This window comes from Elephas maximus, chromosome 6, assembly GCF_024166365.1.
Source record: "Elephas maximus indicus isolate mEleMax1 chromosome 6, mEleMax1 primary haplotype, whole genome shotgun sequence".
NCBI lineage: Eukaryota > Metazoa > Chordata > Mammalia > Proboscidea > Elephantidae > Elephas > Elephas maximus.
The window spans coordinates 101,468,174-101,483,368 of record NC_064824.1 but is presented as its reverse complement, the minus strand read 5'-3'; the positions used below and the strand labels follow the sequence as shown (position 1 = coordinate 101,483,368).

The 15,195-nt window shown below is 39.4% G+C and overlaps 1 protein-coding gene across 2 annotated transcripts in view; it reads right to left on the bottom strand.

Annotated features, from left to right (window-relative positions):
* Positions 1–15,195, bottom strand: part of FAM117B (family with sequence similarity 117 member B) — an 87,812-nt gene that overhangs the window by 11,654 nt on the left and 60,963 nt on the right. The window contains exons 5-7 of one of the 2 annotated variants that reach the window (XM_049887897.1): positions 8,637–8,780; positions 7,079–7,304; positions 5,146–5,266 (exon numbers count right to left, since the gene is read on the bottom strand). In XM_049887897.1, the coding sequence (XP_049743854.1) occupies positions 5,146–5,266; positions 7,079–7,304; positions 8,637–8,780 (491 nt within the window). The remainder of the gene's footprint in view (positions 1–5,145; positions 5,267–7,078; positions 7,305–8,636; positions 8,781–15,195) is intronic. The other variant, XM_049887898.1, reaches the window with a different exon arrangement.

Here is a 15,195-nt window from a genome sequence, read left to right as displayed (position 1 = left end):
AGGCTTTTGTGCACTTCGCAAGCTTTATATCAGTAAAATTTGTACATAAAGAAGAGTATGTTTTACCTTCTATTAACAGATGAATGTGCCATAAAACATGTAACGTGTTAGAGTTTACCCTGTTTTTCACTGATCAATTGCTATAACTAGCCATTAATAAATATACACACACATACCTGTCCTTTCTTCCCTCCCTTTAGACACAAACAATGTACTAGTATATAGCTCAGATAGTAAGTTCTGAGAAATTTCCCACATGTAATCATCTAAGCAGATATCACAGGACATCAACCTACAAACAAAATCCACTCAGTCATTTCTAATGGGAAATTCAACAACGATTATCGGTGATGGTTGCACAGCATGATTAATATAAACAATATCACTAAATTATACATTTGAGAAATGTTGAATTGGCAAGTGTATTTACACAGGCAGTCCTCGGGTTATGAACAAGATCCATTCCTAAGTCTGTTTTTAAGTTGAATTTGTAGATTAAGTGGGAACATGTACATGTGTTGTTAGCATCAGCTGGTCAAACGTTTGTCTTAGTATATAGTATATTTTTTACCTTTCTATGCTTATAAAACACTTAAAAAACACTTCTAAACCACATTATGTCTTCATGAGTATCACAAAGCAGTGCATGCATTACTACAAACCAATGTATATATTTCACTAAACTTTTTAATATAATATGCTTTATGACAGGCCAGTCTTAAGGATGATTTGTCCATAAGTCAGACGTTAGTAACCCAGAGACTGCCAGTATAAATAAAAATATATTGTAAAGAAAACAATAAAAAAAATTAAAACAACAGCAGCAACAAAGAGATTTCTAAAAATTTCAATTTCTTTTTGAGCCAATCAGCCATTTCTCTGCACTTAGGTAAATCCTACAGATGACACAACCTTCTTTGCTAAAAGCGAAGAGGACTTGAAGCACTTACTGATGAAGATCAAAGACTACAGCCTTCAGTATGGATTACACCTCAACATAAAGAAAACAAAAATCCTCACAACTGGACCAATAAGTAACATCACAATAAACAGAGAAAACATTGAAGTTGCCAGGAATTTCATTTTACTTGGATCCACAAATCAATGTCCGTGGAAGCAACAGTCAAGAAATCAAACAATGCATTGCACTGGGCAAAAAAAAAAAAAAAAACCAAACCCACTGTTATTGAGTTGATTCTGACTCACAGTGACCCTATAGGACAGAGTTGAACTGCCCTATAGTTTCCAAGGAGCGTCTGGTGGATTTGAACTGCTGACCTCTTGGTTAGCAGCCCTAGCACTTAACCTCTACACCACCAGGGTTTCCTGCATTGGGCAAATCTGCTGCAAAGGGCCTCTTTAAAATCTTAGACAGCAAAGATGTCACTGATGACTAAGGAGTGCCTGACCCAAGCCTCGGTCTTTTAAATCACTTCATATGCATGCGAAAGCTGTTGTTGTTGTTAGGTGCCATCCTCCAGTCAGTTCTGACTCATAGCGACCCTATGGACAACAGAACAAAACACTGCCCGGTTCTGAGCTATCCTTACAGTCGTTGTTATGCTTGAGCCCAAGGTTGCAGCCACGGTATCAGTAATCCACCCTGTGGAGGGTCTTCCTCTTTTCCACTGCCATGTACTTCGCCAAGCATGATGTCCTTCTCCAGAGACTGATACCTCCTGACAACATGTCCAAAGTATGTAAGACGCAGTCTCACCATCCTTGCTTCTAAGGAGCATTCTGGTTGTACTTCTTCCAAGACAGATTTATTCCTTCTTCTGGCAGTCCATGGTATATTCAATATTCTTCACCAACACCACAATTCAAAGGTGTCAACTCTTCTTCGGTCTTCCTTATTCATTGTCCAGCTTTCACATGCATATGATGCGATTGAAAATACCATGGTTTGGGTCAGGCGCACCTTAGTCTTCAGGGTGACATCTTTGCTCTTCAACACTTTAAAGACGTCTTTTGCAGCAGATTTACCCAATGCAATGCGTCTTTTGATTTCTTGACTGCTGCTTCCATGGCTGTTGATTGTGGATCCAAGTAAAATGAAATCCTTGACAACTTCAATTTTTCCACCGTTTATCATGACGTTGCTCATCGGTCCAGTTGTGAGGATTTTTGTTTTCTTTATGTTACGGTGAAATCCGTACTGAAGGCTGTGGTCTTTGATCTTCATTAGTAAGCGCTTCAAGTCCTCTTCACTTTCAGCAAGCAAGGTTGTGTCATTTGCATAATGCAGCTTGTTAATTAGTCTTCCTCCAATCCTGATGCCCCGTTCTTCTTCATATTGTCCAGCTTCTCGGGTTATTTGCTCAGCATACAGATTGAATAGGTATGGTGAAAGAATACAACCCTGACACACACCTTTCCTGACTTTAAACCGTGCAGTATCCCCTTGTTCTGTCCGAACAACTGCCTCTTGATCTATGTAAAGGTTCCTCATGAGCACAATTAAGTGTTCTGGAATTCCCATTCTTCCCAATGTTATCCATAATTTGTTATGATCCACACAGTCGAATGCCTTTGCACAGTCAATAAAACACAGGTAAACATCCTTCTGGTATTCTCTGCTTTCAGCCAGGATCCGTCTGACATCAGCAATGATATCCCTGGTTCCACGTCCTCTTCTGAAAGTGGCCTGAATTTCTGGCAGTTCCCTGTCAATATACTGCTGCAGCCATTTTTGAATGATCTTCAGCAAAATTTTGCTTGCGTACGATAATAATATTGTTCTATAATTTCCACATTCGGTTGGATCACCTTTTTTGGGAATAGGCATAAATATGGATCTCTTCCAGTCAGTTGCCCAGGAGGCTGTCTTCCATATTTCTTGGCATAGACAAGTGAGCACCTCCAGCGCTGCATCTGTTTGTTGAAACATCTCAATTGATATTCCATCAATTCCTGGAGCCTTGTTTTCGCCAATGCTTTCTGAGCAGCTTGGACTTCTTCCTTCAGTGTCATCGGTTCCTGACCATATGCTACCTCTTGAAATGGTTGAATGTGAAAGCTAGACAATGAAAAAAGGAAGACCAAAGAAGAACTGATGCATCTGAATTGTGGTGTTGGCAAAGAATACTAATATACCACAACTGCCGAAAGAATGAACAAATCTGTCTTAGAAGTACAGCCAGAATGTTCATTAGAAGTGAAGGTGGAGAGACTTTTTCTTCCTTACTTTGGACTTGGTAAAGTGGAGGGTCAGTGAAAAAGAGGAAGGCCTTCAACAAGACGGACTCAAACAGTGGCTGCAACACTGGGCTCAAACATACCAGGACCAAGCAACATTTCGTTCTGTTACACACAGAGTCGTTATGACTCAGAACCTAACAATGGAAACAGTCAAATCCCACCTGCCAATGAGTACATCAAAGAACCCAACTTAATAAATGTCCATTTGGACGAACTGATTTTTCTTTAGAACTCATGGAAAGATCTAAGCCAGCATTTTCAAATTAAGTATAAAAATCATATTATTAAAAATGCAGAATCCACGTGCTACTTCCATATTTACTGATTCATTAGGCTTGGGATGGGGCCTGGAGATCTGCAGTTTTAACTTATACCCTAGGTGATTATGATGCAAAGGAGTTCATGGAACAAGTCTGGAGAAATACTGGCTAAAACTCTCAGCCAGCAGCAGTGAAAATTTATATATAGACATAGTGAAAAAACTGAAATCAGCATTTGCTAAAACAGAGTTTTCAATTACTGTCACATAAGCAGATGGGAGACTGACAGCTGGTGTTTCCTAGTAGAGAAGTTGAAAGGATTCAAAAACAATGCTCTTTGTATGGCAAGATTATTCAAAATTCAGGTTAAAGGAAATACAGACAGGAGGAGCCACATAAGAAGAACAAAAGGATGCCATATTTTAAATTATTCTGAGACGTTCACGATAGAGGAAGAAGGCAAATTGTGTGAATTGGAGAAGGCTGGACAATCTCCACATTGTCTCTTAGGTTTCACATTCAGAAAAGGCCAGAAGGGGAGCTTTTGGACTTGCAGCCATAGTGACACTGGAGGGTCCAGATTAAGTACTATCATCATATCCCAAATGTTTATCACCTAGTTTGCTCAGGCTCATACCTATCTCAAATACTGAGGGTCAGGACTAAGTACTATCATCATATCCCAAATAATGTTTATCACCTAATTTGCTCAGGTTCATACCTATCTCAGATCCTGTAGCCACTACTTGTAAAGCAATAAGACATAACCACTGAAAACACAAGGCTGGATACTTTCTGAGTGAATTACAAGCTTAAAATGGGAGTGGCTGATTATTAGTACCTAACAGAAGCACATATGTTCAGAAGATCACATACCAACGGCACCAGTTAGTATTAGTCTCAAATTTTGCTTCTTATGTTATCTTCATCAAAGTAGTATTATTGTACAAAGTAATCTGGTTCCTGAACTGGCAGATTAAAAAAATATATATATACTTTATCTTTAAAGAAACTAGAAACCAAAAGTAGACAAAAACTGAAGAAGATTTGATCCTTGAAATAAGGGAGAGAGATCTGTGGTCCTCCTTGAATAAACTACAAAATTCAATGTGTGAACTTGACTGGATACAGGCTCAAAAAAAATAGCCATAAAGATACTTTGGGGTCAAATGAGGAAATTTGAATATCAACTAGATATTAGTTAATATTAAACATTACTGTTAATTTTCTTAGGTATCATAATGGTATTGTGGTTATGCAAGAATACTGAGGAATTTCTGGTTAAAGTACTTGGCTGCTAACCGAAAGGCTGGAGGTTCAAGTCCACCCAGAGACGTCTCAGAAGAAAAGTGCTTGCAATTTACTTCTGAAAAATCAGCCAGTGAAAACTCTACAGAGCACAGCTCTACTCTGATACACATGGGGTCACCATAAATTGGAGTCAACAGCAACTTGTTAGGAGTACTGTGGTTATTTTTGGGAAATGAATATTAAAATGTATTCAGGGATGTCTGCAACTTATTTTCAAACAGTTCAGCAAAAACAAACACCACTACACACAGGCAAAGGAAGACAAAATTTTAACAACTGTAGAATCTGGGAGTGAATATATGGGTGATCACTGTACTATTCTTTCAGCTTATCTGAAAACTGTAATACAAGTTGAGGGGGGCAGCATACTTACGAGCATTCCTCAAAGACTTTGACCCTTTCACAACCCTCAGGAGGTTCCCTTTTGAACATGTAACTGTTGTTAGGTTTTGGTGAAGTTGCATATTTGGGCAAAGGAGAATTGTTCCCATTTTCTGAAAGAAATGACACATTGGATTATTAAGAAATACTACTACATAAATATATAATCATACCGTATTGCACTGTTCCTGGCCTCCTTCCACACCATGAACTATTTGAGGGTAGAAACAGTGTTTTATTCATCTCTATCACCCCAATACCTAACACAAATCCTGATTTAGAAAAAGGAGCTAATTCATGTTTATTAAGTAAATACATAAATAAAGGATTTTTATTTCTTCAGTTCCAATTACCATAGTCTACACCTGTATCACTTAATCCTGTACTATTGAGTACTCATCTAATTGGCTGCTTTATTTCTATTCTGCACATAGCACGCAGACTCAAACACCACTTTCATTTTTCCCAGTACAAGTCTCTGAAATAGTCTGTTCTTGGTGTGCTCTTCAGAATATTTCAATTTGGCTTCTCTGTTCCTCTGCTCATAATCTCTGCTCTGGATAGCCATAGACATATGCATACTGTAGAGCGAAAAATTCCCTTTACCTAAAATGTTCTTCTCTGTTTACTTTCCAAAACATTCTTCAAAGTCCAACTCAAAATTTTTAAAATCTTTCCAACTAATTTAACCCTATTAGAGAAAATATTTCCTTACTCTGATATTCCTGTCCAATGGGATGTCCTCAGTTTATACTACATAAACTTAGAATTCTTGATATATTACATGTAGCTGTTCTAAATTTTTCAGCCTGACTGTGTCAGCTAAGCTACAAATTTCTTGATAGCAGTAGCACCACGGTCCTGTTTACTTAAAACGGAAATCCATAGAAGCCAACAAACCACCAGTCTCCTAAAATCAAATACAGCAGAGCACAACACTTAGGGAGTTCCTACATGTTACTCATGTAAAAACAGAAATAAGGGGGCAGATTTTAACAGCCATGTTTTATCTGACCTAGCCCAAAACAAAAAAAGTCCAAATAACAACAGTTTATAATGGTCCATAGTTTGAAGATACTTCTTCGGTGAATTTTATGCCCTCTGCACTTGCTATAGTCTCACTGCTTTAGGTGATTCGTGGTAATGGACAATCATAGCAATGAAATGTTTCAGGACATTCAATACACTGCACGTAGGTTCTAAATAAATGACTAACGAACTGAGCTGTAGAATTTACACATAAATTTTCATATTATCGCTCTCAAGTATACACGGTAACTAGAATAAAAAAAAATAAGGCTAGTAAAATACCATCCTGATATAGACACACCCAAAAGTTTTTAAAGATGTGAATATTTTTAATCAATATACAAACTGCTTATATCTCCAGACTATATTTTTAACTTGCATAGTTTAATAGTACAAATAGCCGTCTCCAACTTTTTACTCTAGACTTACCTTGAATACTCACTTTGCATTGAGATAAATCAGTTTAATTCTTGTTAAATTACAACAAACATAAAACCAAAAAGACACTAACTTGAAGGCTTTACATTCAATTAAGAAGTATTAAGGTAGTAAAGACTGATGACTAGTGAGGTGACAGAGAACAAAGCGTTTTTCAGACAAACGTTCATCTTATTTATACCAAAAAGAATATTTTTTTCACTATAAAGAACTTGTATTAACAAGTGCTAAAAAAAAAAAAAAAAGTCCATAAACTACTCAACCAGACCATTGCCTGATCATCACAATAAAACCTACTGTTTTGGGCTCCAATTTTTTAAATCTATGTTTTCGACACATCGCAAAGCAAATACTTTAGTAGCCTCAAGTGTATGTGTTCTGCAAGAAAATGACTAGGAAGAATGATAAAATGGGTAGTATTCACCGTCATCTAGCCACAAATTCCTCCAGCATTGTACCTTTATCCCTAGGATCAACAAGCAGGTCATCAGCTGAACAAGGACTCTCCTCGCTACCTTCGTTGGAGATGGTGAGGAATGACGTGGGGGACACAGACTGAGAGCGGCTGCTGTTGTTGCTCCCCCTGTCTGCTCCACCAGGTGTCTGTGTGTCGATGCTGCGTGTGCTGCTACTTCTCTGCGCAAGTGGGGGAGGTGCACGATGGCCATCGGGAATATCCTGTGGCTGTTAAAAGAGTTTAAAAAATATATGTATATTTATCATTGATTTCGAAATTCACCCAGAAGTGCACCCAATGTCAACCTTTCCCTGTAGTCTCAGGGACTCACGAATCCTAAGTCCCCTCTTACTTATCAGGCGATCAAGAGAAGAGCTTTTGTGCTGCTCCATTAGTGACATTCTTGTCTATTTTGACACCCCCACTGGACGCTGAGCAGCCTGGGGTAGGACACTGTCTTCTCAAGACCTAGCGTGTAGGAGGTGGCCAATGTCTGTTGAACGAATGAACTGACTGAATTATTTATCATGTACTTAATGTTATTTTTAAAATTATAGAGGAAGGCCATGTGAAAGGGGAGAAATCTAGGTGTGATGCTAGGTTCCACATTAGGGGAAAAGTTTCCATTGTGTGAACTAGTGATACTTAATGACAGGCCCTTGATACTTTTTCTTCCTGTCTACTTCCCCAGAAGAGTTTTTCAAAGAAGCCTTCCTAAATGAAGGAAAGGTTAATCACAGCAATGCTAATTACAGAGGAGAAAATCAAGGAGACACGCATGTAATGTCTCCTTGTGACTCATTTAGCAGAGGAACCGAGTTCTCTGTAGACTCTTGGTTCATTCACCTTCATTACATCAGGGAAAGTTTTCCTACTATGTAGTTTGGGAAGAAGAGATGTGGGGACCTATATTTTCTCTAAGCTAAATCAACCTTTTATTTTAAGAGAGGAGGATCACAGTCATCATGAAATATGACTTCAAATTCAAGTCCTCTTTTATTAAAGAATGGAGGTTTAGATAAATATACTCTGTGACATGGTTTTAAAATCTAAACAGGAATTTTTCTCACTGTGGCTTACATATGAACCATTCTTATGTGTAGTCTAGTTGGTAGAAAGGGTAAGCAGAAGATGGTTTCTAACTGCCCTTCATGATGGTAACATAGCCTACCATGCCAACCAGAGTATCTGACAAACAATAAACATGTAGAATCATGTAACCCCCACTCACCCAAAAATTAGTAAGCTAAACTTGTATTATGTGAAGTTACAGCAAATGAGAAGTACATCATCACCTGTCTAGTGATTTTTAAATACATATAAACATAAAATTTCTGTTTAAGAATTCAAATTTAAGTCAGAGCAGTTGCCTCTATGAGGTGAAAAGAAATGAAAACTTTTCATTCACTTGCCAATGTCAAAGTTTTTCAAAAGAGATAAATTTTCATTCCCTCTCAACGAGAAGAAGCCTAAGTAAATATGGAAAACAAAACTGTGAATATTTTAATAGTTACAAGAGTTCATGGGTAAAACTTATTTTAAGATACAAAAATACTTACTATAAGTTGCTCTTCCTTTTCCCCAGTCTCTTTAATTATTATTTCAATCTCCTGATTTAGTCCTTCCACACTATTCCGGAACCGGGAGCCTGTTGATTTGGTGATGGGAATGACTGGAATAAGTGCACTCTTTGGAACAGGAGCCTTAAAAAAAAAGAGATAAGGAGGTGAGAAGAAAGGTTGAACGTTACCTTTTTTTCTCTAGATTGAAGTATACTTCCAGTTGACATGAGTAACTCACAAATAAGTCAAAGTTTAAAGGCTTCACAAAAAGTGTGAGTTACAAAGTTTGCTCCACAGTACATACAAAATATAATTTAAAGCCAAAATCCCAATGATCACAGTAGAATTTCAAAAGTTTATTCACCTCTGTGATGGACTGGAAAGGGAGTAAGGACAAAGGAAAATACTAAAAGAATGTCAATCACAAAAATTATTTTATGATCATAACTGGTTAAGATTTCAGAACATAACTTAGAAGTCCCCAGGGCCACAATTATCTCTATTCCAGGAAAGAAACAAAAAAGTTATAAAAAAGAAAAATATTTTGCTTGGGAAAAATTACTTCCAAAGTATATATACATATAGCAACAAGACTGCAGAAATGAAAATAACTTCCATGTGAAAGTTAATTGTTCATACTTTCATTGTAATGGCTTTAATTAAGTTCTGTTTAGGAAAGGAAGTGATACAATTCATTTTCCTTCTTTTTCCAAACCCTATGACTTTTTTTTCCCCTTAATTTAAAATCTTTTCTCTGGTACAATAGCACTTTTGAAAACGAATGACTGATTATATATCTGAATAATACTTGGTTTCCTGATAAGATGCTCAAAATAGAACATGAAACAAACATTAAAGATACATCTGCCAAAATTCATAACAATAGTGTGCAGGAAGATTATCTTGTGTATTTTCCTGTTGTCTGGAAAAGATATGACTAACCCTTCCCTCGTTTGGGGAGGTTTCTTTGAAACAGCTCTTTCTGGGGAAGCGGGACAAGGAGAGAAAACTAGCAGAACCTCTAGTCAAACATCATTACTTTCATTCAATGGGTAGGAGCAATAACCTTGTCCTCTAATACAGAACCTCGTGTTAAACCTGCATTTCTGCTTTTACTGCTGTTCACATTTATAATAAAAAAAAAAAAATTAAGCATAATATAACAAAATTCTGTGAAAACACAAGTCGATGAGAAATATGAGGCAAGGGGAAGCTTCAATCTGGAGTGCTGAGGCCGTGCTTCTTCACTGCTCAGTTATGGTTGGGCACTCGAGTCTCAGTTTTCTCATACGGAATATGGGAGCAATACAACTTACCTCAAGTAGAAGTTGTTAGAAAGAAATGAAAGGACATCTGGCACGCTGCCTAACCCATATTGTCTTAGTTATCTAGTGTTGCTATAACAGAAATACCACAAGTGGATGGCTTTAACAAAGAGAAATGTGTTTTCTCACAGTTTAGGAGGCTAGTAGTTCAAATTCAGGGCACCAGCTCCAGGGAAGGCTATCTCTGTCAGCTCTGGAGAAAGGTCTTTGTCATCAATCTTCCCCTGGTCTAGGAGCTTCTCCACCCAGGAACCCCAGGTCCAAAGAACATGCTGTGCTCCTGGCACTGCTATGAGGTTTCCGTCTCTCTGCTCACTTTTCTTTTTTATATCTCAAAAGAGACTGACTTAAAGACACAACCTAATGTTGTAGATTGAGTCCTGCCTTATTAATGTAGCTACCTCTAATCATGCCTCGTTAATATCATAGAGGTAGATTTACAACACATAGGAAAATCACATCAGATGACAAAATGGTGGACAATCACACAATGCTGGGAATCACGGCGTAGCCCAGTTGACAGATATTTTGGGGGGATACAATTCAATCCACGACAGTTATCTACTGCTGCTATACCAGAAATACCACAAGTGGATGGTTTTAAGAAACAGAAATTTATGTTCTTGCAGTTTAGGAGACCAGAAGTCTAAATTCAGGGTGCCAGATCTAGGTGAAGGCTTTCTCTGTCAGCTCTGAAGGTCCTTGTCTTTTCTGAACTTTTGCTCCTGGGCAATCTTCCTGTGGTTTGGCATGTCTCTTCCCTCGTCTCTCCTAGCTCACTCACTTGTTTAATCTCTTTTATATCTCAGAAAAGGCTGACTCAAGATAAACCCTGTACTAACCCTGCTTCATTAGCATAAAAAGACAACCCATTCCCAAATGAGATTATAACCACAGGTGCAGAGATAAGGATTTACATTTTTGGGGGTGTAAAAATGGCACGCCAGGGGCTTCGGAGCTCCTTGTCTAACTTCACAAGGGATAAAAACCACAACCAAACCCGTTGCCGTCAAGTCGATTCCAACTCATAGTGATCTATAGGACAAAGCAGAACTGCCCCACAGAGTTTCCAAGGAGTGCTTGGTGGATTTGAACTGCCGACCTTTTGGTTAGCAGCTATAGCTCATAACTACTACACCACCAAGGTTTTCCACAAGGGGAAAGGAGAATAAAAATCAACAGCCCAAGACTGATTCCTATGAGGCAGAAGTCAGGCACACCTCCTCCCTCCAAACTTTCTACCAATTCTGACAGCAATTGTCCCTCCCACGGTAATCTCTACTTCTCTACCAGGTTTGATGATTTGTTACAATGGCCACACAAAAATCACAGACCATACTTAGAGTTATGGGGCTTATTAGGGAAGTAATAGGTTATGATTCAGTTTCAGGAATGCTCACAATATAATTCTTTAATCAGACAGTCTCTTCTCAGCAGTGCCCACAGGCACGCCTCTTTTTGGCCCTTGGCCCTTGGCCTGGCCTCTGCCCTGCTCGGGCAAGTGTTACAAAGCTCTTTCAGCTCTGCCAGTAAGTACCCAGAGGAACCCTACTCTGCCAGTAAGCCTCGGCCCGAAGGCATTCAGTTCCAGCTCCGTGGGTCTGCAAACCTAGCTCCGTCTAGTACCTGGATGCACCCTACTACTCCACCAGCAAGTCTCCTACCCAAAGGCACTCAGCTTTCTTATTTCCTGGACCCAAAGGATGCAATCTGCTCCTGGCTCTTCTTTCTTGGTGGTGTTGAGAGTCTCCCTTCCACCCTAGCAGGATGGCAAAACTGACCAATCTCCTCATTAGAGTTTAAAATGCCTTATTTGCATGGTCCCACCCCCTACAAGGGTGCCATTCACCTTATTTACATTATTAGCAAGCTATCCAATCCCCTTGGTGGTCCACAAGCACCTCATTTGATTGGAGTTACAAAACCATGGAGAGAAAGCCCATGTAAAAGTTATCTATCACAGCAAAGGGGAACACAATTCAATCCATAACATTTCAACCCTTGGTCCCCAGAAATTTATGTCCTTCCCACATGTAAAACACATTCACTCCATCATATCACCCCAAAAGTCTCAAATCCACTCCAAGTCCAAAATTTCATCTTCTGAATCATCTAAATCAAATATGGGTGAGACTTTAGGAGTATTTCATCCTAGGGCAAAATTTCTTTTCATCTGTGAACTGTGAAACTACAACTTATCTGTTTCCCAAGTACAATGGAGGAACAGGCACAAGGTAGACATTACAAGAGGAGAAACTGGGATAACAGGCACCCAGCAAGTCCAAAACCCAACAGAAATTTTTACATTAGTTCTTAAGGCTTGAAAATAATCCTCTGTTCTTTGGGACCATCTGGGCAACAGCCCCACCCTCCATACTCTGGGTGTTGGCTATGCTCTCTAGATTCTGGGTGGAAGCCCCCTCTGCCCTGGGCTTCAGCTCCACCTTCCACGTGCTCTGGGATGGCACCCCTGCCCCCTCGGCTTTGGGAGGACCCATTCTCCTAGTCCATCTGAGTGGCAATGCCACCCCCATGGCCATGGAAACCCCATTCTGTCCCTTGGGCATGGCAGCCCCACCCCCTCAGCTTTGGGCAGTGGCCCTATCCTCCTGGAACACCTTAACAGCAGCCCCACACTCCAGAACCGAGTTGGCAAAGATCCTACTCTTTGAAATTTATGAGGCTGGGGCCCTACCCTTTGAAATCCAGGAGACTGCAGCCCCACCCTTTGAAACTGGGAAAACCCTGCTTCCCATGATCCTTCCAACAGTTCAGCTGATCTCCGAGCTGCTCCAAGGATGGTTCTTTTCATTTCTTGGAGGACAACAGATGTAGCTCCTTTGTCCTATTTCCTGCTCTTAGAATTCCAAGAGGCAGACCGCATTCTCCCCTTTCATTCTCTCTGCCCCCTTTAGTATATAAGCTGCTGGGTTTTCCCTTGTGGCAGCTGGTTAGATCCATCAGTCACAGGGTTCATCTCTTCTAGAACACATGTCCTTAGTTTGTACAACAGAATTGTCCAAATCTTTAAGCTGTTTTCCTTTTGCACAGTTCATTTTTAAGTCCACCTTTTTTCTCTCACATTTTATTATAAGCAGCAAAGAGAAACCACATGGCCCCTTTAAGACCTTGCTTAGACACCTCCTTAGCCAGATATCCAAGTTCATCACTTACAGGTTCCACCTTCTACTGAACATTTGAACATAATCCAGACAAGTTCTTTGCCACTGCATAAAAAGCATCACCTCTGTTGTCCAATCACATGTTCACCATTTTCTTTTAGAGCCTCTTTAGAAGCACATTTAATATCCACGTTTCTAGCAACATCCTGTTGCTGGTGCCATATGTATTCTCTAAGTCGATAGAGACTTTCTCTATGGCTCTCCTCACTTCCTTCTGAGCCCTCACCAGAACTGCATTTGACATCCATAATTCTACCAACAGTCTCTTCATGGCTATCTGGGCTTTTACTATTAAGCACCTTAAAACTCTTCCAGCTTCTACCCATTACCCAATTCTAAAACCACTTCCACAATTTAGGTATCTGTTAGAGCAGCACCCTCCCTTCTTAGTACCAAATGTCTTAGGAAATGGCTCATGCAGTTGTGGAGGCTGGCAAGTCCCAAATCTGTAGGTTAGACATCAGGCTGGAGGCTTCTCTTGACTCATATGGTAGCAGGGGCTGACAAACCCAAAATTAGCAGTCAGATGGCAGGCTGCTGGCTCGTGTCTCAAGAACCAAAGGTCAGAGGACAATGAATTGGATACAGGATCCAAAGAGGGTGAGGTTTGCCAGAACATTTATATATATTAGATGCAGGCTACACCCCTAAGGAAACTCCCCTTTCAAATGATTGGCTGCTCACATCAGATCACAAAATGGAGAATGATTACATAATATCTGCCAAACCACTGAGAATCACAGCCTAGCCAAGTTAACACACAACCTTAACCTTCACACCAAGAGACTTGAAAACAGCAATGCGAAGATATATATGTACCACTGTTCATTGCAGCACTATTCACAACAGCCGAAAGGTGGAAACAACTCAAACATCCATCAACAGATGAATGGATAAGCAAAATGTGGCATATACATACAATGGGCGATTACTCATCAATAAAGAGAAATGAAGTCCTGACACATGCCACAACATGGATAAACCTTGAAAGCATTATGTTGAGTGAAATAAGTCAATCACAAAAGGACATATATTGTATGATCTCACTAATATGAAGTACCTAGAATAAGACATAGAAATCAGAGTTTAACTGTGGTTAACAGGGAATGGAGGGATAAGGTCATGGGGGAAATCACTATTTAGAAAGCACTGAGTTTTTGTTTATGGTGATGGAAAATCTGACAAAGGATGTTGGTGATGGTTGCACAACACAACTGATGTAATTGATCTCACTGAACGGTATACATGAAAAATGTTGAACTGACAAATGTTGTATTACCTACATTTTTAAAACAATAAAAATCAATCATTTCACAGAAGAAGCACTAGGACCCAGTGCAATGTTGAAGACAGAGAGAAACAAAAGCCAATAATACATATGACAACACAAACATATATTTACATTTCATACAGATTAAAGAAAAGATTATTCCCTAAAACATCAGGAATAGCTACACCAGGGCAGTGGAGTTATAGGTGATATTTTTTTCTTTTGGATTAGTTTTTCTACAAAGAGCCTGAGGAAAGAAACTATGTCTTATCTTCTACTGCCACTGCCTACCACAGAGCCTAGAACACACACATCTTTGCTCGTCAAGGCTGGCCATTCTGTGTAAGACCCTAGACGGAATCTCTACCACTTTGTGAACATGGCAAACTATTTAACCCTGAGAGCTTCCTTATCTATAAAATGAGGAAAATTGTACTTTAAAAAGTTGTGAGACCACAATGAGATATGACTTCACACTAACTAGAATGGCTATTATCAGAAAAACGGAAACAAGTGTTCACGAGGATGTGGAGACATTGGAACCTTCGTGCACTGCTGGTGGGAATGTAAAATGATGCAACCCTATGGAAATCAGCTTGGTAGTTCCCTGAAAAGTAAAACATAGAATTACCATATGACTCAGCAATTCCACTCCTAGGTATATTCCCCCAAAGACTTGAAAGTAAGAGCTCAAACAGATACTAGCACACCAATGTTCACTGTACCACTATTCACAAAAGCCAAAAAGTGGAAACAGCTCAAGTGTCCATCAATAGATG